The sequence below is a fragment of the Pteropus medius genome, unplaced genomic scaffold, assembly GCF_902729225.1.
Source record: "Pteropus medius unplaced genomic scaffold, Ma_sr-lr_union100, whole genome shotgun sequence".
In the NCBI taxonomy this organism is placed as follows: Eukaryota; Metazoa; Chordata; class Mammalia; order Chiroptera; family Pteropodidae; genus Pteropus; species Pteropus medius.
This window is the reverse complement of record NW_024342467.1, coordinates 6,078,176-6,105,268: the sequence shown is the minus strand read 5'-3', so window position 1 is coordinate 6,105,268 and position 27,093 is coordinate 6,078,176. Positions and strand designations below refer to the sequence as shown.

General features: G+C 32.2%; 1 protein-coding gene and 1 pseudogene across 3 annotated transcripts in view; both read left to right on the top strand.

Annotated features, from left to right (window-relative positions):
• The window catches only part of CRPPA (CDP-L-ribitol pyrophosphorylase A), a 228,728-nt gene that overhangs the window by 117,490 nt on the left and 84,145 nt on the right, over positions 1-27,093 (top strand). For 2 of the 3 annotated variants that reach the window (XM_039862441.1, XM_039862439.1), the window contains 3 exons: positions 2,903-2,995; positions 3,459-3,551; positions 25,350-25,481. In XM_039862441.1, coding sequence (XP_039718375.1) covers positions 2,903-2,995; positions 3,459-3,551; positions 25,350-25,481 — 318 coding nt within the window. The remainder of the gene's footprint in view (positions 1-2,902; positions 2,996-3,458; positions 3,552-25,349; positions 25,482-27,093) is intronic. The other variant, XM_039862440.1, reaches the window with a different exon arrangement.
• LOC120602613 (uncharacterized) lies at positions 19-137 on the top strand (annotated as a pseudogene).

The following is a 27,093-nucleotide window of genomic DNA, read 5'->3' as shown; positions in this document are numbered from 1 at the left end:
TTGAAAAATAAAATTATTGTCTACAACCGTGCTACCCTGAACAACCCCAATCCCATCTGATCTCGGAAGCTAAGCAGGGTTGGGCCTGGTTAATACTTGGATGGGAGACCACGTAGAAAGATCAGGTGCTGTAGGAGTAAAAAGTAATTAAAAAAAAATAAAGGATCGTAAACTGACCAGGTCCTTGCAATATGCGAGGTCAATCAAGAGTTGCCTCGTTTAAAAAATAAGAAAAAATAAATAAATAAATTATTAATGTAGTAAAATAAAAGTGTTGAGGCTTTGTTAAAAAAACAAAAACTTCTTATGGATGAAGTTTATCAAATAAAGACTTAATTAAAATGAAGAATTTAGAAAAGGAGAGATTTTAACAAATTAATTTCCTTGAATGCAGATAGATTATGTCTAAATTGTATGGATTTTGTGTATAGAATAGGATACGAATCTAATAAACCTTGTCAAGGTAAAAATAATATGATTGACCAGAACAAGGCTGTGGGTGGAAGTTAAAATGTGCTGTTACTTTCTCTCTTGTAGAAGGAAGTAAATATGGACTTATAAATAAAATTAATTGATATTAAAAGTCCAGTCTTAACTCTATCCATGATATTTTTTCTTAACATTTAGAAACTATCTAAACTGACTGCTAGTGAAGAATTATCTGACATTTAATAGCACTTTTGGTTTTACTATATATGTATATATTTTCTAACATTAAATAATTAAAAATAACATGCGTATTCCGATCCCATTTTAATAGAATATATGAATGCTTTTGTTCCTTCATCTCTTTTTTTTCACCAGCTTACTGAATATTTTGTTATTAATAGAGAATTGTTGAAATGATACTTATTCAATGTTTAGGGTAATTATTTCTGGGTAGAAGTATTTTTGGATGACTTTTTTTTTTTGCCTTTTTAAAAAGCTTTTCCATATATATTTTATTTTAAGAACATATACCTTTTTTCATTGAAAGACCTTTTTAAAAAAAAATTGGTAAGTTTAAAAAATTTATTTATCAAGCATTTGACAGTGGTAAAAACAAACATGAATGTTTCTGTCCCCAAGTATCTCATACCCTGTTCTCAAGAATTTTATCAATTTTAAAACTTAAAAAACTAAATCACAATATTCTTCATGTTCTCATCCTATATCTTACTTATGTACATGTAAAAGAAAATTATAAAGTAATTTTTTTTTTTTGAATTCAGATTTCATTTACAGTTGTTGAAGTCAAGATCTGATGATGTGGTTGCCTTATTTCACATTTCATCAAGTCACAAACTTGGCAGGATCTGAGGATTATACCCTACTTGTATGCAAAAATGCATGTCAGTATCATAAATATTTGCAAAAGACATGAAACTTCAGGGTCAGAAAAAAGACAGTTTATTATAACAGTAGCAGTAAGGAGAATAATAGTATAGCACTGATTTTCTGAATTGCAGGTCCCACCAGAAAATGCAGTTAGGACTGGGTGTTGCCAGGCAGTGGGTTGCATCAAAGAAGAATCTTGGTATCGGGAAGTGCTGGTCTGATAGAGGGAGCTGCTGGCAAACCAGTCCATCCTCCTCTTAATGGGAGAGATTGTCTTTACTGCCCTGGAACGCTAAGCAAATCTGCTCCAGGGAGAGAGATGTCTCTCTCTTTACTTTCTGAAACATAAGCAAATTTACTCCAGGAAGCAGTGTATCTTTCTTTGCAAGTCTGCATGCTATGGACATCCAATCTGGGGTAAATTAGCTATTAATGCCTTTTAAAATGTTTGGATATATGAGAAACCCCTAAAAATTTGTCTCTCTGTAATATCTAGAAGATGTGACTCCTCCAACAAACTTCATGCTGCATAAGGAAATTGATTTCTTGTCTATTTCATTGTCAGCACGTGGCTGATGACTATGGAAGTTATTTGCTTTTGTTTTTTATTAAATATTCTCTCTGAATTTTGTACTCAATAAGAACTATAAACCAAAATAAAATTTTTGAAATTTATGAGTCGACCAATTCCTATACTAAAGCTAAGACCTCAAAACCTTTACTTTTCTCAGATATTTTGTCAAAATCCTGTAGAACTAAAGCTGAATTCTATTGAATAGGTGATACTGTTAGAGTTATAGAGTATGATGCTTTACTAAGGAATATGCATTGTATTTTAAAATTATAAATTGTAAGGCATTCTAAATATAATGCTGTTATTAACCACTGAAATGTGACTTCCTATGGAATTGTTATAGCAGAAATATCATTAAAACAAATCCCTTGTTTAGTAATTAAGTCATTCTTATTATTGTAATAGAAAAAATAGAAATTAATTAGCATATTGAAATATATGGAATAAAAATCTTATTAGTACATTTTTGTAATATATGTACCATTCCTTCTAAATCTAGTCTGGGACTACCTCTAGTAATAATCTCATCATCTCTTCTTTTATCTTATAATTATTACCTCAGTTCAACTCTTTTCTCTATCACTGTATTATTATAATTTATTATTGCTTTCCTTGCTTCTAGTCATTCCAGGTTTTGTCAGACCTATTCTTTGTGACTAGTAATTTAACATGCTTCCAGAACCCTCCAACAATCCCTGTCTAATCAACTTTTTTATTTTATTCCAAACATTCTCTGTAATACATTCTTTGTATATATATTTTTTTCTTATCTGAGACAATTACCTAATATCCATGTTTGCTAAAATAATAAACATTATTCATGGACTGGTTCAAATGTCTTTTTCTTGGTAGCCAAATAAATTTAAGCCTCAATTATTTTGTTTTCATATATGTCCCTTAGCTTTATGTGCCTGTAGCAATTTTGTCCTCATTTGTAACAAAGTTGTTTATGTTCACGTTTGGTCTTTCTAATTTGCAAACTCTTTTTTCCCCCCTATTTTTTTCTTCTAGCATGTAAAAGTCACATCTGGGTCTCTTTGTCATCCTGGCAGAGATCTTCAGCAAATCATCTTAGAGCAATGCTACAATTTTGTTTGTGTAAATGTAAGTAAATATAAATGATTAAAAGCCCTTGGGGATCTGTATAAGTATAATGTGGAAAATAACTTATTTTTCTTGATTCTTAAATATTTGAATTTAAGACTTTGGTAAATGAGTTGGTTATTTAATATGTATTTGGAAATTTTATATTTTATCTTTTGAAATAGGGAAATAACATTTTCTAACAAGCTAATTCCCATAATGAAAAGACAATGATATTTCTTTAGACGATATTTTGTTTTCTATCTTGTACTTGGTGTAAAGCAAATAAGATGACACATTAATAAATCAATAATTAGTTCAAATTCTAATAGGTATAAACTATGGTTATCTTTTAAAAATGTTTTAAAAATTGAGCATGATAAATATTTTAAATGATTATGTTAAAGTTCCCCATTTTTCTCCTTGAATTAACTTTTAAATCATTTAAGAACCTCTTTTCACTTTTATTTTTCTGGTCTTTTAGGTTAAGACCTCTGAATTTGAAGAAACCCAGAAATTACTGGATGTCCTTAAAGAGAGTAATATTTCCATTTTGTATCCTGTTGTTGTTATTTCAGTAAGTGAATTAATGCAGATTTTTCTCTTTAAACTATGCTTTCTTTTTTGGAATTCAAGTGTTCTATTTAACAAAATTTCATCAAACTGAGGAAATCCATCTATACCCAAAAGAAGAAACTCTTCATTGCAGATTCTTGAGTTTACTCTCTTGCTGTGAGTTCTATAACTGCTTGCCCTTATTACTGCAATTGTTTGGTTGAAGTGACAGGTTTGGAAAACAATTTAAATCAACCTCTGGCGACCAATTTCTTTTCTTTTACTTCATTAAAATCGCAAAACATGTTGCTGAGTAGACTAGTTTTTTGGATAATTTGAAAGATTTATTTAGCATATTATCAGGAGGCCATTAGAAAAGAAACCCTGAAATTAAAAAATAAGAAGAGAAAATGAGAAGAAAGAAAATTTACTCTTAGGTCATTTTATCTTTTCTGTTCTATGGACAGCAAAAGTAAGGAGAGCAACAGATGAAAGAAAATTTGGGGGAGATATTTGTGAATGACTAAAAGTGTTATTTTTAGTATAGAATTTACTTGATTGGCCTATTTAACTGTGTAGCAGAGGGGATATATGAGAGAAAAAAGCAGACAATAATAGAATAAGAGGCCAGATCTTCCAAAATAGCTGAGTAGCAGAATCTAGTCTGCAATATTTTTCTATGAGAATGGATTCCAAACATGAAATCCTCAAAACAATTGGTTAGCAATAGCCAAGTTCCTTATGCTCAGGCCTATTTCATAGTGTGGAAAATAAATTCTTGTCAGGTAAGATCATTAATACAGAGTAAAAATAATTTGCACTACAAATAAGTAACTTTAGACTAAGCAGTGCAAGTAGAAATAAACTAGCATTTGTGGTAGGTTTATTTTATCAGCCTATTGTATTTGGTTATATGCCCTAAAGATAAGTTCTGTGGTCCTGCTGATTATGGAAACCCAAGTTCCACATGTGACTGATTTTAACAGAAATACAGATATTTTTATTGTTTTTGTTTTTTTTGTTTTTGTTTTTGTTTTTTTTTAAGAAAAATTATGAAATGTGCCCAATGCCAGAAGTCTCTAATGCTCTGTAGGGTAGTGGTAAGTTCAGAATTCTATGTTTGGCCATCTCATTCTCTCTCCACATTAATGTGCTTAGCAAGTTTACTGAGTCCATGTTACCAGATTCTATTCTGAATAGGCAATACAGTGCTGCGATGAGAGCTTTGAACTCAGAATACCTCGGTTCCTTGGTCAAGTTTCTTAACTTTTCTGAGGCTTGCCTTCTTTATTTTAGAAATGAAGCTGATAACCCTACCTCCTCTAAATCATTGTAAGGATTCCAATGAATGAAAAGCATAGTTGATATCACATTGCTAGGCCCTTGTCAGGCATACCCGTGTTAGTTTCATTTAATAATCTAGCTCCTCTTCTTTCTAGTTTGGGTGATAGGACTCAAAGTTCATTTTCATGCTCTTGATTCCTGAGTTTCAGTCATACATTTTCCAACATTCTCTTAAGTACATTTGTTTGTTTACTTCACTGTCTTCTCACACCTAGCATATCAGATCTATCTGATCTATCACAAAAGCACGTTCCCCATCGATTGACTTCTTTCAGTGGCAATACAGTTGTTTCAGGCACTCAGGTGGAAATCTGTGTTACCTTTGAATTTTCCTCCTACCTTTTCCCTCTGTCTGCCTCTATCAGATACAACCTCCCCGCCCCCGCCTCCCCATCTCCACACACAGTGTTTTTAAACTGTTGGCTCTCCTATTTCATTTCTACTGTTGAATCTCAAACCTAGACCTTTGTATTGGTCTCATAAATATTTGCATTTAATTTTCTTTTTACTTCTGTCAAGTTCCATTTCATGTATCCCAGTAAATACCAGGTTTTTTTTGGCTACCTGGTGTTCTGTATCAAATTAAGGAAAAGATGGACAATCCTCTAATTAGGGAGGAAATATCTCCCACAAGTAGTTTGAGAAAAGTATTATTTTAAGTCTGTATACTCTAAGTGTATATACTATAAACACTATAAAATGTTTACTTTAAATTGGAGAGTTGTCACTCCATAACTAATATTTGTTCACTCATAATTTTCTTGTTGCTTATATTAAGGTTGCTATTAAACTTAATTGGAAATGTCATTAGAACATATCTAGAATCTGTATCCTTAAGATAGAACACATCGCTGGAAAAGTTGAGTAAAAAGCATACTGCCTTCTTGGATTGAGAGTCAAGTAAATTGTCTCTGGATTTTTGAATTGTCCTAGAAATGATCGTGTAAAGATTTCATCCTTTTTCTGATACTACTTTTCCTTCAAGTGGCCAAAAGACCATTTTAATTATCTTGTGACTTAAAATTTGGCAGAACCATTCAAATAGTCCCTAAATTAATAGTTGTGTGGAAAATACTATGATTATTGCAAAGTACAGTAAAAGAAAAGATTTATACTTGAATCTAGATATTTAAGGACACAGTTTACATATTAGTAAAGTGGAAAAAATACATATATATGTATATATATATATACACATATAGTGTATGAGTATCTAAGTGTGAATACACATGCAGACAGATATACCTATGTATATATATAACTGAAAGATGTTACACATACCAGGCTATGGTGTTTCTACTTTGCTTCTATTTGAATTACTTTGCTGGAAGATTAAACCAAGATGGAAAGGACTTTACCATGGGTATTTTTTTTTTTTTTAAATAAGGCTTTTGTTAAGCAATTTTAAATTCTCAAAAGAAGAGTCAAAAAGGAGTCTATTCATCTTCTTTCCTAAACAGGTAGATTTTATTCATCAGAAAATAAATCCAAAATGACACCAAAGTCATAGAAAATATGCACATTTTTTTGCAGAGTTGGGTGATTCAGTAGTTATTGAATACATACATTGTGAATGTGTAAAAGCCTATTTTATTTTGGCTGAGATGAAATTCAGTGATTGTTTTTCCGATGCAAGTGGATTTATCAATTTCTGATTGCAGTACATCAGAAGGGAGGAAGACTTACTGGGAATCAGCCAAATGAAAAGTAAAATTGTGGCTGATTAGGTGTTTGTGAGGGTTTTTCAGCTGAGACACTATATCTAGTTAAAATTGTCATTTGCAATGTCATCAAGTTTCACCTTACAAGGAAAATTATTCAGAAGAAATGGGGCCGAAGGGCAGTTTAGCTGGGGCATTTGGCAAAAACAATGTTAGATCAGATTCTAAGAGCAAAAATTGGTGTCAGGCCTACAGTGTTGATGAAGCCCTCATTATCTCTTATATTCACAAATTAGATATAAAAACATTTTGGCATTCTTTGTTAGTTCATTCAGTAGTCATTCAAAAGGTACATGTGACTTTCAACGTCATCTGGAATTTTATCTGTGGAAGGGAGCTAAGCATTAAAGGAGTCAACAGTTTATGTTGCTGGGTTCTTGGTACATGGATACTTAACCATATTTTGATTTATTTCAGGTTCTTTGGGGGTCCATGAATGTCCATACACCAGCTTCTTCCAGTCTTTTATGAAAGTAAAATGGGTTAGGATATATTTAATGTAGGAGGTTTCATTGTCTAAGATAAACTGACATAGGTAGGAGGCTGCTGCTTTAAGATCCCCTTAAAGAAAGGATCAAAATTACACCATAAAGAGTAGAAAAAAAATCTTATCTTAAAAGAACTAAAACAATTTTATTTTCTATTTAAGAAAATCAGGTTACATTTGTAAAAATGAACTTTTTCATATAATCTTGTGGACAGTATATGATAATATGTTGTGACATGCTTCATTTCAAATGGTCACTTTTGCAAAATAGTTTTAGACATTTTTAGTTTTGTAAAAATATCCTTAATACTTTGATGTTCAAAATATTCTTTTGGACCTCTATTTTGCCATCTTTTATATATATATATAATCAAGTAGTGTAATTTTGCCGAGTTCTCATTTGTTGATAGCATTGAGTATGATTTAAGGAGTTTACCAATGTTGATTTAATTAATGATAACCTGTGTTTTGGTAGATGTAACTTAATTTCATTGTAATTATATTGAATTATCAGAAATTTCCAGCTTTCTATAATCAGCTAGAAACTGACTGACGGTAATGTTGACTACTTAGGCTAAACTCGATATCAGCATTAAAATGGGTAGAAATAGCTGGGTGGAGTCACTTTACAAGTGTTTCGTTTCCCAATGAATCTGTATATGTGTAAGGACGAGATTTGTTATATATACAGTCTTTTAACTGTGAGCCTCTGGAAATACATACTCAGATGACAAGCACAACCTGACTGGTTGGCATAAAGGAATTTAAAAAATTTAGATTCCTTCTTATGTCTTTTAACAAGAAAGCCTTATAAACATTAAAAATCAGTACTTTCTTTTGTAAAGTTAAATTGTGTAGGAATTATGCTTGAGAGTCCTTTTAGTCTATTATGTAAGTTATCATGGAGCCAAATTTTTCATCGTGAGTTAACTGAAGTTACTGTTAGCTTTCTCTTCTTTGAGGTTACCAGTGGGTATGGAGTACTGATTACTAGAACCTTTTTCATATTGCAACTCTCAAGAGGATTGTCTGGATGCCCTTTTTGGAATGACTTAAAACAACAGCTATTAACATGGGACATGTTCATGTTCAGTTCTCTGTTTTCTACTCCTATCATGTGTTTTTGTTCACTACTTAAATAATGATGAACAAGTATTTAGAAAACTAAAGTAATATATTAAATGTACGAAAATAGTAAAATAGTAAAAGGTAGTTTCATAAAATTTCTGATTTAAAAATCACTCCAAAAGAGTATAGGCTTTTTCCTAAATGAAATAAGACTCAAAAGCACTAAGAGTCTGAATTGTAGGCTGAGTTCGTGGCTTAGAAATTAATGAATTAATGACGAGAGAGCTGTTTTTCTTTTTCTTTGTATTCCGTCTCCCCCACTGCCCAATCAATGAAGAAGAGAGTTTTAGGAGACAAAACTAACTGTAACTGTTGTCCAGTCAAGATTATGTATAATCAATTGTCAAATTCTCAAAAAATACCCTTGCAGATCCAGAAAGTAAAACCTAAAAAAAGTCTTCTGGATTTTGGATTTTGCAAGATTTCCACAAAATATCCTTTGGTACTAGTATCAGATGGGATAATGGACAGTATATTCTTATTTAAAGCTGTTTTTCTTTTGATGAGCATAGCTGATTCATAAAAGAGGCACCAAAGAAATGTTAAATTTTTATAAACAGAAAGTAATTGGCAATAAATCTAAATAGAAGTTAAAAATTGACAAATGAAACAAGTTCTTTAATTTTACTTGATAGAGTAGTTTATCAGTTTTCCACAGCAAAATAATTTTATGGTAATTACCTGGATAATTACACAAGCGCTCTACTTTTGCCTGACAATGTAGACAGTTTTATTGGTGCTCTATGAGAGATAGGAATCTCTTCATGAATTCACTTTGGCAAAACAAATTATCATATAGAATTTTAGTGCTTTGAAAACCATAAATAAACCTTCAAAAGTGCCTAATTTAGTTCTAGTTACTGGGAAATGGTTTATTGACACCGCAGATCAGACAATATGATCTTTAAAATATTTCAGACTGTTTAATATTTGAACATGTCAGCAAATAAAAACATAGAAAACCACCATCCATTGACACTTGATAGTTTTACATCTGGAGAAACTGTCACAGATGTAAATTGTTTCCAGAAGGTTCCACAGCTCACCAATGGCAGAGCCAAGAACAGAATCAATCCAGTATGCGATGTATCAGATACACTTGTTACTTTTATGCTCTCATGAATGTGTTAAATAAGCTGGAAAAATTAAAAATCTGCATATACACACACATATATGTATTTAATATTTCTTCCTAATAAAGAACAAATGACAATTGGAAAAACATTAGATTCCTTCTTTTAAGTGCTAATAACTTCTTACTTTAGCTTCAAAGGGTATCGAGCCTTTATTGAATTTAAGTTATAAAAATCTGTGATCCTGTTAAATTTCATGCCAGATCTCAAACATGTATCTTTGTCACCTTTTATCTAACTACTTGTTCTGTGTGCTTCCTCCTGTTAACCCTGTACCACCAGGCTAAGAAAATGTGTTTTCAAGGCACATGATCTTATAAGACAAACAAAAGAGAACAGGCTATTGTAATTCTCGCCGTTTCCATATTAGTTTACTTTTAACAACATATATATTTCAGGTCTCTATTTTATTTGTACATATTTTCAAATGGATATTTTTTGTGTGTATTACATAGGCAATGAATGGCTTAGGGAGAAGAGAGACAAATCCCTCTTCTGCTCCTGTCTTACCCATGTTGGTAACTGTAGCTTTATGGATACCTTTTTGATTTTTCCTTCAGAAAGTTAAAACTTTATTATATATTGAATTTTTATGATATTTTTACTTGATACATTAAAATTTTCTCTTCTGTGGTTGTACGCAGCTTCAGTGGCAGAGATGCAGTCATTTCCACAAATTCTACAAATGTTTTCATTTGTTTTCTGCTAATATAATCAGTCTCAGGTATTTTCTGCTTAAATCAATAATAATATCTAAATAAATGCTTGTTTACAATACCTTTAGGACCTTTTAACAATTTCAGTCATGAAGGGATTTGTATCTAACACAAAGATGAGAATGATGAAGTCATTCTTGTAGAAATTGTTGAATAGAAAGAATTAACTTTTAAGTTTTAGGAGACCTTTGCTTATGGCTAAATGATTACTGGAAAGTTTGTATTGTGGGATATAGAAATTACCTAAGATTAATTGTGATGGACATGTAACAGAAGGTGTATGAAGACATTCTCACAGGACACATCTTTCTCATATTCTCTCTTTTAATGAATATAGGTTATTTATTTTCAGATAGAAAGTCGTTCTAATGGAATATGCAAATAGAATGAATTCCAGAAGACTTTTTCTAGGTTTTATGAATATATTTTTCTTGATTAAGCGCTGGGTTTGGACTCAACTATTTTTCTACTTTAAATAGTTTACTGAGCCTGGTCTGATGAGCAAAATTATTTGTGAATTGATTTGCCAGTGCTATCCTAGTTAATCAGTGTATAAAACTTAACATGGAATGCACAGGAGGCAAAATAAATGAAACTAACCTTCTTTGTTAGGCAGCTTACATTAATTTTAGCCCTAGAAAAGAAGTTGAAAAATTGGTTTTGTCATTCAGTTTTTAAAAATATAGTCCTGGGCATTTTTCTCATTTTTTGTGCACTGGATTCTATTTTAAGTAATGGAAATAGCCTTTAGCTTAATTATGTTCTGCTGTTTCTTTACAAAGATGAAACCAAATATATTTTTAATATCATTTATTATTTTAAAATTAATGTTATATTTCTATAATCAGCAATACATTAACATAATACATTTGTTACTATAAATAGGCCAAGCCCGACTTTGCTTATAATATTTAAAAGGGTTTTGCTTCACAGAGAAAAATAAATTATATTGTGTAAAGGTAGTGTTGAACAGAAATAATCGACTATTATTTAGAAGTTTTAGAAGATCATTTTCATGGTAACGATGCTGAACCTAGAGTGGGGTTCAAGGTACAAGTACTAGGTCTGCAAATAACAAATGTCTAATAACCTGGACAAATTACTTTATATCTCAGAATTTTTATCTCAGAACAGAGTAGGATGCTCTTGATGACGTCTAAGGAGCTTCTCTTTTTAAAAATATTTTTTATACTACAGTACATTGTGGAGACTTTTTACTTTTGTATGATCTACTATGCATGTCTTTATGTGTAGATATAGTTGAGCAATTCAGATTATTATAGTCATGTTAAGTAGGAGTCTAATGGTATGGTATTTTTTTTTCTTGAGCCATTTTTGAGAACTTTCTGTACTTTAATCCTTACAACAAGATTCATGAGATTTTTTAAATTATTATTATGGTTTCATTTGCATTTTTACCCTTATTTATCTTCCTCGTTTTATAGTCTGGTTTTTATTAGATTGTTTTTCACTTCCCTTTTGCATTCATTCCTTTTTTCTCTTTTTTTAACAACAATTGCAAGATTAATCTCACCCACCCCACCCCCACTGCTCTCTCAAGGAATCTATCCTTCCATTATCTAGCTCAGGCCCTATCTTCTGAAAACGATTCCTTAATCATTAAAACTCGCACTAAAGCTTCTTCTTACCAATTCATTTTAAACTCACTTTAGGTGCTATCTAGTTAGCACTTTATAGGGAACTATCCTGTTCTCTTTATTACCTAATTGATTGCTTAATATAGATTTCTATAACATTTTTTGAATTCTATATGACAGGTATTTTGACATAAATGTAGCTTACTTAATAATTAATCCTTTTTAAAGAACTACATCTTACTTTAGAAGAATGGGGCATTTTATATAAGCTTATTTTCCAGATGATTTCATCTTTTTCAGTTAAGTAAGGAAATAATTTTATTCATTTATTTTTTTCTAAAATGACAATTCTCAATAATATGAGCTTAATTAAATGACCAGAGTTAGCCTGGCAAGTGAATCATTGGCTGGGAGGTCACAGGATCCTGATCACTGTCCCTTCCATCCACCACCCTGAGGCAATAATTGGAACTAGGTCTGCTTGGACTAGATCAGGAGAGATCTTCCTTAAGGATGGGAGAGAAGGCTGGAATTTGGAGACTGAGCAGGGTCCAGTCCATGGTGGCTGAGCATGGTGACAAACATAAACAAAAGAAATGGAAAGCTCAGCCGCAGGACAGCCGTGGGGGCAGCAAGAAATATAAGGAGTTCAACTTTCAGGTCCCCCTCACACACTCAGCCCTCCTGTAGGCCTTCTACCTGGGCACCTGGGCTTTATACATGGACCCCCAAGAGCCAGCTCTCTCACATTCCCAAGAGCTTGTCATTTCACGTTCTTATTTTAAATCTGTTTTGTAAATAAAGCTGCTTCCCAAGGGGGAATAAAGAGTTGTAGTAGGAGGAACAGCATTTCGATTTGGAAAGAGTAGCACATTGGAATGGTCAAAATGAGAAGGAGCCAGTGGATTTGAAACAGAGAAAATGAACTACACACTGGGGAGAGCTGAGGCAAGGTCTAGGCAGGTCTAGGTCAAAGTGGGCCTTTGAGGTTTGAACTTTATAAAGCAGCACTGCATAGTAGAAATTGATATGATCAGAATTGCATTTGACACATCATTCTGGATACAACAGAGAAAAGATTAAAGAGATCAGAGAGATTCCTTGATGCATTTGGTTTAGTTAGGAGGCTGTTGCAGTAGTCTAAGAAATAATGGTGGTAGCTAGGACTACAGTAGTTTTAGAGTAAATGGGCAGAAATGGCCGAAATCAAAATGTAGTCGAGAGATAGAATACTAAGAATTGGCACTTGACTTAATGAGAGGAAATAAAACCTCCAATTAGATATATTATGCAAGTAGATGAATGATAGTGAGATGGGGACATTTCTTTTTCATTTGTACCTGGAGATCGAGTAGGCAGATGACTATTCTAAATTTGTTGGTGGAGGTAATTGGAATGATTTCATATATATTCAAAAGCTTTCTATTCATTGGTATGTGTGTGTTATGTGTGTGTGTGCTTGTATGTACAGAAGCTCTATCCTAAAGCCTTGGAAAGGCAAGTAACGTTTCTCCAAGGCCTCCATAATGTTCTTAATGTTAGAATTTTAATGAAATCCGGATATAGGCACAATTTGAAAATATCTTTCATTTTACGCTGCCTTTGCCAAATTCTTATTTAGTGTTTGTATGATCATTTTTTAATGAATTTTTCCTTTATTAATGCTTCATATTCTGAAAAAAAACTAAAATAAAAAACAGAAACAAATCTTATTTATGAGTCAAACATTAATAGATAGGAAGTTGGTTAATATAGATATTACCAGGCCTAAGTGCTATTCCTGTGGCTAAAAATCTATAGTTACCTAAAAATAGATTACTTTTGCAGTTTTCCGGAAAGCTTGAACTGTTCTTTTATTCACAGTATAGAAAAGTGATAAAATCAGTGCAGAAAGCTTCTTGATCCAAACATGCTTTGGCTTGAACCCTGTTCTGTAATAAATTTGTGTGTGGTACTTTGGAAAAGTATAGTGTGATTTAATTTTTCAGGCATCAGAGGTTTTATTTTATGGGCTTTTGAAGCTTATAATTTTTCTACTTAAATTCCGGGGTGCTTCACTGGTACCTGCTAAGGTGGAAGCTGCAAGTGTTGCCAAGATAAAGCTAGTGTCAGTATTGGAAAATTCTTATTTGGGAATGACAGGACTGGTTAAAATTACCTGCATGTCTCTTTTTAGTACTCTGAGTGTTATACTCATTTCTAGATCTGTTCAGAGAGAACTATGCATTTCATTTCTTTTCTTTTCTTTTTTTTTTAATTTAACGTGTTTATGGACATGACAAAAGTTCGGAGTTTTTTTCGCTTAACCAGAAAGAATCCAACTGTAATCTTGTGTTTCTTGCTCTTCTTGTTTATAGGAGATGGAACTCCTGCTACATTTATAATTCTGACACCTCTCCTCACAAATGTGGCCTGCTAATGCATCTCTATCAATATAATTATGTTAATGTTAGTAATAACAGACACTTATTGAATGTTTAATATTCGATAAGTCAACATTCTTTTCTTCAAAATATGTGATTCCATTTAATCCTCAGAACAATTTGGAGAGTTGATTATTATTGATGTCATTATCCTCAGTTTAAGAATATGCATCGTGCTCATTTCACTTTACCACATGATGTTCATTAGGGATGTTAGTACTTGCCCTTTTCAAGTAAGAGAAACCAAATCTTTAGAGGAGAAAGGATCTTAAAAACCATTTAGTAGAATGCTCTCATTTTGCAGGAGATAACTCAGGCCATTTTCTTTGCCTGGATCTGAGATGACTGTTTTAGTTAGGGATTGGCAAAGTTTTCGTGTGAAGGGCCAGATAGGAAATATTTTACGCTTTTGGGGCCATTGTTACAAATACTCGGTTTGCCGTTACAGTGCAAAAGCAGTTATAGGCAAGATTTTAAAAAAATGATTGTGGCTGTCTGCCAATGAAACTTTATTTACAGAAAAACAGGAGGCTGGATTTTACCCATGGACCCTTGTTTCCTGATCTTTGGTTTAATTTTCATTCCTAACTGACCTATTTGCCACAGTTATTTGTACCTTTGACTAAAATACCTGTTAGACATTTCTTTAATAGACATCTACTCTCTGGGTCATCAAGTCCCATGATTGAAAGTATTCCTCATGTACCAATTCCTATGTTTTTATCTCTAGTCTTCATCATTCCTCTGAGCTTTGACAAGAATATCAAGGCTGTGAAGTTTTAAAAAATTGAATTCATCTTCTTCCCTCCAGGAACCATCCCTCCAGGAACCATCCCTCCCAACAGTTTTTTTTTGTTGTTGTTTTGTTTCAGTTTTGACCTCATCATAGTCACCATGACAGGCTTTGCTAATTACAAATATACCAAGCTTCTCCCCTTAAAACCTTCCACAGGCTCCTTATCCCCTACAGGACAAAGCTTATTAGATCATGAAGCCTTGGCCTGGGCTGGGTCTTGCTAATTTTATCATCCTTATTCTCATATTCTCACTGAGCAGTTTGCCCTCTGGTAATACTAAACTACTGTAGTTCTACACATACACCATGTTACCTAATGTGTTTCCTGGTGAGTTTTTCTACCTGAAACACCATTTTTCTAGTATTTGCTTCCCTGACTCTTATTATCCTTAAAATACAAATGATGAAATTGGAATTATTCCTTAATACCTCTGTGCTCAGAGTCTTTTTCTCTTTCCCAACACCGCATCAATGGGCATTCAGAAATGTTTAATTGACTTAAACTTGCCTTGACATTCTGAGTCATGATGTCTCCTATCCCATCCTGTTTCAGTGCTGCCCACCACAAAGAGATACTTTGTGGTGACTTGCAGAAATAAAGGAGACTGAGTATGAGGGAATAAATAGAAATTGCATCACAAGCAATAGCTACATTCTATTAAGGAGAATAATACTGCTAGTTCTACCTGAAGTTTTAGGCCATTTTGTACTATGTATAAATTTAAACTTTATGAATTTTACTATCTTGATTTATTCTATCCTCCTTACTTTTTTGGTATAGTTCTGGGGTTTTTTTTGTTTTTTTTTTTGTTTGTTTTTTGTTTGTCTTTTAGAAAAAGAAATCTTGTTTCATTCAACTATAATTGTCTATAGGTGTCTTATCAGTTTTTGTGAATCATATTTTCATGCTTCAATAAATGGCTAGTTATATCTACTTTTAAATTATTTTCTATACTTACTATAAAAGATAACATTAAACTTTGAAGTGTTTCTCATTCCTAAGTGAGCCTTTATTTTTCTCTTATAAATTAAATTTAGGGAGTGATTTTCAAACGTTTTTGGGAGAAGCATTCTTTTTTATTTCAAAATTCTAAATGGATCACTTCTACATAAAGCAAGTAAAAATTTACATTTATGAGTTAATTTTATCTTTTAGTTCACATGTGTATCATTAACTTGTATATTTAATTAATATAAATATTATGTTATTTTGATGAAGACACAAGTTTGATATCAAAGTTTATGGAAAATAGTTTTGAAGATTTATTTTTCTAAGCTATTTCTGCATTTTATTTGGATTGTGCAATAAACTGACCTGTTAAACATTTATAATAATAACAATTGAAAGAAGGTTTTTGTCTTTCAATCTATCCTCTTCAATTAAATGAATCAAGAAGCCTGAAAGTAAGTAGCCTGTGGTCTTGTCATAAATATAATGTTAAATGAAATTATCTTCAAATTTATATGCTGAGATTATAATATATCAAGGGTGTGATATTTTAGTCACTTGTCTGTATTACTCAGTTTATCCATGCACCATGGTGAAAGCATGTGCCATGGTGACGTTTGTTATTGAGTTGAGTTCAGCGCACATAGGCCACAAAAGTACCTCATTGTACGTTCACTGTGTGCAGATGCGCCCAGACCTGAATTAAAAACAAAAAATACAGTGCATTTTTCATCTTAGACATTGTAGTTTTCATCTCTACAAGTTTAATTCGGGTCCTTTTTATATCTTCTATTTCTCTACTTAACTTTGGAATACAGTTATAACACCCATGTTAATCTTTGCTAATGCAAACATCTTTATCAATTTTGTGTTGGTTTTAAATGATATATTTGTCTCATTATGCATCCTATTTTTGTGCTTCTTTATATGCTTGGGATTTTGTGATGATGATGACGTGTGTGTGTGTGTGTGTGTGTGTGTGTGTGTGTGTGTTTAAGGTAAAGTATGTGGGTTTTTAATTTTCTTTGAACATGGAAATTTTTCAGCCATTATTTTTTCATCATTTTTTCTGCCCTTCTTACTTCACTGGAGACTTCAGTTACCTGTATGTTAAGCTGTTTGAAGTTGATCCATATCTCACTGATGTTCTGTTTATTTTTCCTGTTTTTCTTTGAGTCTTAGTCTTTTTTTCCTTTTTCTCAGTTTCATTTCATTTCATTGCTATATTTTCAAATTCACTAATCTTCCGCAATGTCTAATCCGCTGTTAATCCCCTCCGGTGTTATATTTGTTTTTTGTTTGTTTATTTGTTTTTAAATCTTAGTTGTTGATTTTCTCTTTAGAAGTTAGATCTATTTTATATTTTCCTTTTCTCTACTTAATAGGCTTATTCTTTCTTGTAGCTTTTTGAACACATGGAACACAGCCGTAAAATTATTTTAATGTCCTGTTTTCATTAATTCTGTGTCACTTCTAAGTTTTTATTGATTGATTTTGCCTTCATTATGGGTCATATTTTTCTGAATTCTTTTGTGCATTTGATATTTTTGGATTAACTGCTAGATATTGTGAGTTTTACTTTGTCAAGTACTGTTTTTTCTCTCACTCTGTGTGTGTAAGTGTGTGTGCGTGTGACCAAATACTATCAATATTTTTGAGTTTTGTTTCAGGATGCGGTTAATTGGAGACAGTTTGATCTTTTAACTGTTGTTTTTATAATTTTTAGGTGGGACTAGTTAGTATATTTAGTATAGTGCTAATCATTCTCCACAACTTAAGTAAGAAACTTCTTGGTCTTCTACTTAATGCCCTGTAAAATATCAAGATTTTTACTCTGACTGATGGCTGCCATCACTGTTCCTGACCCTGGGGGTGCATCAAGCTCTGTCCCCTCTAATCTTTTCAGGTGGTGTTTTCCCCAGCATCTTCTAAGATAGTTTTCTCAAATGAATGCACTCATCAGCACTCTACTGAATATGTAAGAGAATTACTCTGATAATGTCCAGAGATCTTGCTCTGTGCACCTCTCTCGTCTCAGGTACTCTGTCACCTTTGTCTACCTAGGTTGTTACACCTAGATGTCCACAGCCCTTCCCTCATGTACCATGGCCCAGAAACTGTTTCAAGGCAGTAAGTTTGGGCAGATGTAGGGCTTAACTTCTTTATTTCTCATCTTTCAGAGATGTCCTTTGTTGCTTAGTGTATCATGTCTTAAGAATCCTTGTTTCATATGGTTTGCACACTTTTTTACTGTTTCAGGTAGGAAAATAAATTTAGTCCCTGTTACTCCCATTTGGGCAGAAAAAGAAGCTGGGCTTATCTCAATTTGAGAGTTTTATTTTCACACATTCACATTCATCCACTTTTTCAGGAATATGTTTATATGTAAATAAGAAAAAGCTCAGTCTATTTTAGCTCAGGCTCTATGTAATTTTGCCCATTCATATCTAATTTTTCATAGTGGGATTTTAAGTAGTAACAGAACATTTAGTCAGGAACAAAAATTCTTTTTGTAATACAGACACATAAATTAATGACCAAAAAAACACATAATGGCATGCATGACCAGAAATGATATTACATATGCTTCTTTTGAGATAGACAAGTGTGCCCATTAGCACTTTCTGCAATAATGAATTGTTTGATTTCTGTACTCTTGCACATTACATCTACTAGCTACCTATGGCTATGAGCACATGAGGTGTACCTACTGTATTTATATTTTATTTTAATAAATTTGAATTTAAATGTAAATAGCCATAGATAGCTAGTGGCTATCTAGTAGGGACAGTACATATCTCGGCCATGTTTTATTTGGTCACCCTTTATATCAGGTTAGTTCTATTACATGATGTAGCTTTATGGAAAAACAAATTCTCTTACAGATAAAAAGATAAGCTAGGACTTTATTTTAATCAAAAATATCCCAACAAAGCAAATACCAATGACCTTCCAATTTATCATTGAAGCCCTGTAATTGGAACTTTTTTGTATTGTATTTTTTCTAAGACTAATGTTTAGTGGTTGCCCTAAATATGTAAGGTGTCTAGTTGTGAATTCCAAAAATATTCATTATTTATTTTTTAAAAATAACATGTAATGCTTAGCTAAATGGCCTGTGGACAACCACAATAATAATTATAGATTGTTTCTTGAGCAGTAAGTAATAAATTATATCATGCAAAATTAAATTTTGACAAGTTACTAAAATATGCAAAGATTATGTACTAAACTCAGTAAAGGATCACATACCTGCTTTTTGTAACTTCTTACTTCCATAATTTATATTCTCTGATGGCTTTTCTCAGGGAAACATAAATAAATATAAAGTTATATGTTTTAAATAATGTTAGCTAAACAAATCAATGCTTCATATTAATCACTGGATTGCTTTTAACTTTTGATTCTAAAATTTGTTACAGAGGGTACAGACGTTAATTATTTATAGATGTGTGTAATGCTTCGGATAATTGTGCTATAATGCAACAGTGGCAAAGTTATGTTTTTATAGGAGAAATCACTTTGTGAAGTAATCCAAAAAAAAAATGTTCACTTTGATTTTTTTACATGTTTTAAAATATTAGGTTTTTGTGTTACTGGTTAAAATGTGAAGTTCTGGTTTTATTACGTCTTTGATCTTTTAAATAAGGATCTGAAAAAAATGTACATGAATCTAAAATTTTACTGATATTATAAAGCTCATTTATTTTTTAATTCTTTAAAGCAATAGAAACATTAAAATCTTTTGTATGGTTAATATTTTAATGGAAAGTACATTTATTTTATTTACTATCTTTTGTTACATTCTATTATTTCACAACCTACTAGTTTTTATTTTGTTATTTTATTTTGTTAAGATTTACAAATGAATTGTTAAGTATTTGCTCTGAGTTTCCATGATAGCTTATAATAATTAGTTTCTATTCATCAGAAATGTGAGTTGAATTTCATCATGGCATTGATTTAAATTCTAAAATGAAGTGATTCAAAATTAAAAAGTTGTTCTTTTTTCTTATTAAAGTACAATTTATTAAATTAAAGCAATTTTCATTAATAAAATCTATGTAGTCATAAATAGTTGAAGTGAGATGAAAGTTTTTCTAATTTTTTTTAATCTTTAAGATGAACTCTTACTTTGATCTGCTTAGTAGTGGCCCGTTTCTTCAGTTATTAGATTTCCCTCATATTTCTTTTAAATAGCGCTGTTTTGAAGATGCTGGGCCTAATTCACACAATTTACTTTTCTGTATACAAATGTAGATAATTTTGCAGTATCTATTGTGTGGATTCAGAGAACCTCTGTTCCATCTAATAAGTCTTTCTAATGCAATTATTTGATGATTACCATAACTTTCATTTCGACTGCCCTTCCTTCCACGTTGGTGGGCATTAAGTAATGCATTATTTGGATATATACTTATACTTCACAAATTGACTCTCTTCTTATTCAAACCAAAGAGTCTATTTCTTCTCCAATCATGATCCTGAATCTCAGGCCTTCCTGTGGACATGAACTCTGAAATGAAACAAGTGTTAAATGTGGGGTTAGGGATCATTCCTTATATTTTAAAGAATATTGTATATGATATTAATTATTGCCCTTTATTTAATGTACCTGTCCTCAGAGACAAGTGAAAAAAAATCACATTTTAAAATATTAAAAAATCAATTGGAATTCATCTGGGACCAGGAATATATTAAATGGTTACTAGGCAAATACAAAGCATGTGTACAACTGAACATAGAAGACATGAGACACAGAGAAGCTTTTTCCAAACTTCAAGTGCCAGAAACCTGGCCCACCCACAGAGCCATGAAACTCCCCACATGTTAAATGTTTAGGCAGTTTACCAGTTTATAGGAGTGAATTTTCTACCTTTAAAAAAATAGACATTTTTTTTGGGGGGGGGCGGGTAGGTAAAAGCCTTATCTTGTTTATGTATAAATGAAAAAGGACTGTAGAAATGGCATCCTAAATGGGAAATATTGTTTTTACTGTAGTTTACATATAGCAAATTAGTGAACAGTACAAAAAAGAGATCAAAGAATATCTACTTGTTAGCTATAAGCAAATCTGCAGAACGCAACATAGATGAAATGTTTTGCTACCTTTCAATGGGTGCAAGCCTGTCCAGGATTTAAGTTTGTTTTCTTAAGGCAAAAACATTTACATTTCTCTTGAGTTAACATGACCCTCTGCTGTGGTTGTATAAACCTGCCTTGTTTTTAAAATTAAAATTGATTGTGTTATCGTATTAACTGAAAATTTTTCTGGAACTCATAAGTAGTTGGTGTATTTTAGAGGTTCAAAATTAGTAGCACAAGTAAAGCATATGCTTCAGTTTCATGGTTTTGGTGTTGGGAAGTACGTCTGCTGGAGATTATCTTCTGTTTTACATATATCATGAGCCATCCCCACGCCCCCAAATCTGGTGAAAGAACTTTGAGATGCATCCTACCTCTTCATGCTTGAATTTTGTCAACCTGGTTATACATTTCTTTAGGTCAATATCCATATGTTTCTTTAAAATTTAATTATCTCAACTAGCACAATGTTCAGCACCTCCTAAGCATTCAAGAAAAGGACCTGTATGAACCTCCTGTGTTTTACTACTGTGTATCTTAAAGTTTCCCTATAATTTAAGTACTTGGTTTGTTAACATAGGTAGTTAGTAGATCTATAAATAGCTTGCCTAGAACTCACTTTTATGCGACAGTTCCTGGAGTCCGTGGTGAACAGCATTGGCCTACTGATTTTTTTAAGCACCGTTTTTCTTAAGTGCCGTTTTTTCCTTTCTAAGGAGCTAGTATGTTGTAGCTTATTGATCTGTATAGCTGGAGTGAAAGTCTTCCTTCCACTCATGACTTGGTGAGAACTTATAAAACTTATTGTATCATGTCTTCACTTTAACTTAAATGTTTTTGCCAAAGCACATGTCTTTGTAAGAAAAATTAGCTTCCATGTGATTGGTAAATAAGGGAGTTAAGTCCATGTAATGTGGAAGTGGCATCAGCTCATATGCCGTGTCATGCAACTTTGCTTAGACAAGAACAGCTAGGAAAACAGGAATAGAATTAGAATGTTGGAAGCAAAGGAAGAAACCCTGAACTCAGCTGTGCACTAGAAGTGGAAACCTTTATGACATTCTTCTTTTTTTAAATTTTTAATCTTTGATTGATATGTTAATTTCTAAGAGAAGTGCAGCAAGACATCTCTTTATGTTTCTGGATTAGGAAATTGTGTTCTTACAACTTAATTTTTTTTTTTTTTTGCTTGAACATAGATTCAAATCTATGTTCTTAGTAATAAGGTTATGATTATTGTAATTTTTGTTTTTTACTATGTACTATTCCTCTTTTATTTGTGTTAATGGTTTTTGTCTTAAACCCTACTGTGTCATATTATATTGCTACAAATTTTATTTTTGGAAGTATTTGCATAGAATGTCTTTTTCATCCTTTTATTTTGAACTTTATAACTAGCATATTGTGAGATTTTTCTTAAAATCCCAATTTGATAAATCTATGAGTTATGAATTTAAATGTATTACATTTATTTTTATTAGTTTTATACTTGGGTTTCTTTCTACAAGCTTATTTTGTTGTTGCTGTTGGCCAGTTGTTTTGTTTGCTACTTTCCTCTTATGCTTTGCTACATTGATATGCATAATTCTTTCTCTCTCTGCAAGTTCAGAAACTATAAAGTATCGTCATATGTAGCTTTAATTAAAGACCATTACTTTTAAAATATGCTTAATTAGCTACAAGTTACCCAAGTGTAAAGAATCTAATTTCTGTCCTCCAAAACAAAACCAGATTCAGCCACTTTAATTATCCATTGAGCATTCTTATTTCAATGTAATTTATTCTTGTCTAGAGTTTTAGTTCCACCATTTTAGGCTCCCAAAGTTATTATTAACTTCTTAATTAACATTTAATGTAATTAAGTTACATAAAAAAAAAATTGTTTCAGGCTCTCTTTTAGGATACTCTTAGGAGTGAGCACCTGCTCCCAGCTCCGACTTCCTATAGAGGTTCCCTAGCTCTTGGCAGATTGAATTTCCTTCTGGGCCAACCTCGCTGGCAAAACTCCATTCCCAGTTTTATTATATCCATCATTCCTTCTCCATTTAACACGTTACCAGTATTTTCACTCTTTCATTTTTGTACATTTTAAATTTCTGTGATTACAAAGGCTGTAATTATAAATTAGTCTTGTGTTTTCTGCTCCCTGTGCTATTTTTTTCCACCAACCCTCTTCCCACCTTTATTTTAGGATGAGATTTTTCAGAACTCAAACATTGACAGGAAAACTTATGTTGTATTAAACAAGAAATGTCTATCTAGTTATCTATCTTGGCTAGCAATAAGGTCACCCAGTTTGTATAATGCATAACTCCAGGACATTCCATCCATATAAAGTACGTTGGGCATGGTGTCCCTTGGGATTTCATGGCATCTAATACAAGTAATCACACAGTTAAAATAGTTAAATAGTCACCAAACAGCAGTGTTGTTCCCCAGTCCAGCTGGTATGGGGCCTCATAGTGATCTGTCAATATGGGCTCAGGAGAGAATCTTACCCTCAGACAGTCCCCTGGTTTCAGATCTATACAGTGACGGCAGTTTCCAGAATTGCCTTGAGTTTGGAGAAGTAGCTCAGTTTTTGATGGCAAACCCGTTACCAGAAATTTTAGGTTTAGCTAGATATTTCAAGTTCATAAAACTAGAAAACTTTATGGCACTACTTTGTTCAACTTTGTAAAAGACTACAGGACAGGAAAAAAGGTCCCGGCAAAGATGAACATGCTTCTTCAGCCTTAGCTCTTCAGTTCATCAGTTCATATTAGTATCCGGACTTTTTTCTCCCCCTTTCCTCCCTGCACCTTTGCTTCTCAAGGGCAAGGGAAAGATGGTGTATGAGCCATCCTTTCTGAAGGCTCAAACTATACATAGGAATGAACATCTTTTGCAACAACTGATAGGCATTAGCTTCCAGGTCCCAGCTAGGGAAACACCTCATTCGTTCCAAGTTAAATTACATAGAAGTAAGGTCTAGTATTTATAGTTCATTCACAATTCTTTCAGCCTGGCTGTGGAGTAGCAGTCCGGAGTTACTTTTACCATAAGCAGTGCTGCCTGATAAAACTGAAATTTCAGGAAAAAAGAGCTAAGGAAAGGTGAGTCATAGGGTCTAATCGTCTTTTCATCAGGTGTTCAGCAGATAGAAAAACCTGAAAACTTTTCATTCTGCTGTTTATTACCCCACCTCCTATTTTTTTCTTTTGCTTTTCTTTGTCTCTTCTTTCAGTTTCTTTATGGATTGAGCATTTTTAAGGAAAAAAGTCTTAATTTGCCACTTTAGGTTTTAGGAAGAAGCAATTATATGTGTATGTTTTCAGTTAACTATATTTAATGAAAAGTTCCAAGAAATAATTATTGAGTATCTATTAATTTATATATATAAAACATATGTGTATGTGTGTGTGTGTGTGTGTGTGTGTGTACATGTCATCACAAAATTCTCTTTAAAAATAGATGCTAGTAAGTACTTTTCCCTGAGAAAGAAAAATGCAATGTGATGGGTGTAAAAAGAATCTCATTTCCTTGTGTTATAGAAAGAACACAATAAAATATTTCCATATAAATGGGCAGAGAGGATGGGAAGGGAGTAGTATAAAAATATCGGGTTGGAGTATATTTTAAAATGCTTCTAGTTAATAAATATGCATAATTGATCAAATTATAAATCTTGAAAGTTTTAAAAATTTGGTATAATGAAAGAATACACAGATTTCTGAGTGTTCATTTTGTGTTTACATTTACATTTTAAATTGTTTATTTTGACACTATATGTCTTTTATATTCTGTAGAAGACAAACAGTACTATAAAGCCTAAATAACTTTTGAGAAATGAGGGAAGATCCTCCTGTGCTCCTTAAAATGAAAAATAATGGTTAAAAGATTATCATTTGAATAATTCCAGGAACACAATGTAACACTGCTAAAAAATAATTCTATGTAAAATTATTCCAGACTTACTTTAAGAAATAAATTATTATTTGTTAGAATTACAATTATTAATTACTTTGAAAGGAATTCTAAAAAATTTTATGTTCATAATTAGATAAACACTCTTGAATTTTATTGATATAATTAATTTCTTAACATATATATATATATTTGTAGCCTAGTTTCAAATTGTGAATTATGAATTAAGTTGGACAAATTGATGAAATCATATATTCTTTCTATATTTGACTCTGACATAAGTTCAAATAGAACTTTATGTTTTTCAGTATGTATTCTCAGTGAATGTTTACTGGCTCTATTTATAAAGGATGGTTCATTGATCTTATTAAATATTTATGGCTTAGCATGCTTAACTAGAAATTAACACAAATTGATAAAAATAATTACAGTATTATAATTCTACGTGTTTTGAGCTTCTTTAATGTTATATTTTTTTCAAAGGAAAGTGAAGGGAATGGTATTCTAATTGTTACCTATTACATTATTTTTCAGGTGCATTTTCTTGATCATAAATCAGTACCTATTGGTCAGGAAATGGAAAACCTAATGCAGATTAGGGAATTTGCAAAGGAAGTGAAAAAAAGAAATATTTTATTATGTGGCCTTCTCATATATTATCCACAGGTATGTAAAATGTTGGTCTCTTCAGATTATATGTTCTGTAGACTACAATTTTAATGGTGTGGCCTGATTTTGTTAAAAGCAAAGAGATATTAATAAGAATAAATATGGCTTGAAAATTAGTCAAATATTCTTTTCTGTAGTAGGTAGAACTTCTCGACCCTGGAGGAAAAAAGAAAAATCGAAACATGTTTTGATTAGGGAAAAAATACAAGATTGACATTTATCTCATACTAGGTAGTCCACATTGAATTGTCAGATATGCAAATAAAAAGAATGCCCAGTTAAATTTGAATTTCAGATAATAAATAATTTTAAGTATGTCTCAAATTTGGAATTTGAAATTTGAAATTGAAATCTAACTGGACTTTTATAATTAACTGGCAATCTTGTGGTCACAACTCTTAGCCATTAGTATAATTTGAAATCACTTATTTCTTTTATGTTATGCTAAAGATGTTGATGATCAAATTTTTAATCACTTGAAAGCAATGCCTGACATTCTGATTACAAGAGGGCATGGTATTTAGAGAAAAACTCAGATAGTTGCTGTTTTTTAATAGCAATAAGTTAGTTAAGCTGAAGGCAAAATGAATTAGCATTATAAACTCTGTGCGGAGAAATGTTATGTAACGCAAACTATTCAGAGAATCTGTGAGAGAAGGTGGATTTCCCTCTTGTGCATCGATACCTTTCATGGAATTTGCAGAACGCTTTATAATTCCTTTGAGGTACCACATAGGAGTTGAGGAAGTGAAATAGTAAACTGTTTTTTTAATGGTCTGGAAAAAAAGATATTTGGTACTGACTGTCCAGGATATGACAGATACCAAAAGTTACATGGTTGATGAATAACAGCTATTATTGATAAAATATTTAAGGTGCCTTTTTAGCCTGAAAGTAACAATATTTCTTTTGAAACAAATGGGATTTAATTAAATATAAGGATTATCTTTAAGCCAGTCCCTTGGTTTTCTTTAACTTTAAGGTCATTTCCTGTACTTCGGAAGTATGAAAGCATGACCTTGGTTAGTGATCAAGAACAAGGCAGAGTTTGGTTTACTTAGGATCATGGGATCATAAAATGTTAGTGCTGTAGGGTCTATTAAAGTCAGAACAACCAAAGTCTAAAGAAATATATAAGCTTCCCCAAGGACATATAACTGGCAGAGTAAGAATGAAGAACTCAGGTCTGTATCTTCATTCAGAACTGTTTTCCCTTCATTAGATTGCATTTGGTTGTACTCTAGATTATATGATGGGAAAAATAAATCAGTCCTTTCTATGTGCCATGTGAAGAGTCATAGATGCACATTGATGCTACACTATGGAGACATAAGTTTGATTTCCTTGAGTAAATCTCAAAAGCTGAGACATGATAGAACACACACAATCCCTGGAACTCTCTTTGTCCTATGATTTAGGCTAAGCAAAAAAGGCCTGTATACACTGTAGCTGACATTCCACTATGGTCGAGTATGGTTGCCAGATGAAATATAGCATGCTCAGTTGAATCTGAATTTCAGATAAACAATAATTTTTTAGTGTAAGAATGTCCCAAATATTACATGGGACGTACCTGTACTAAAAATTCTATGTTGTTATTCTGAAATTC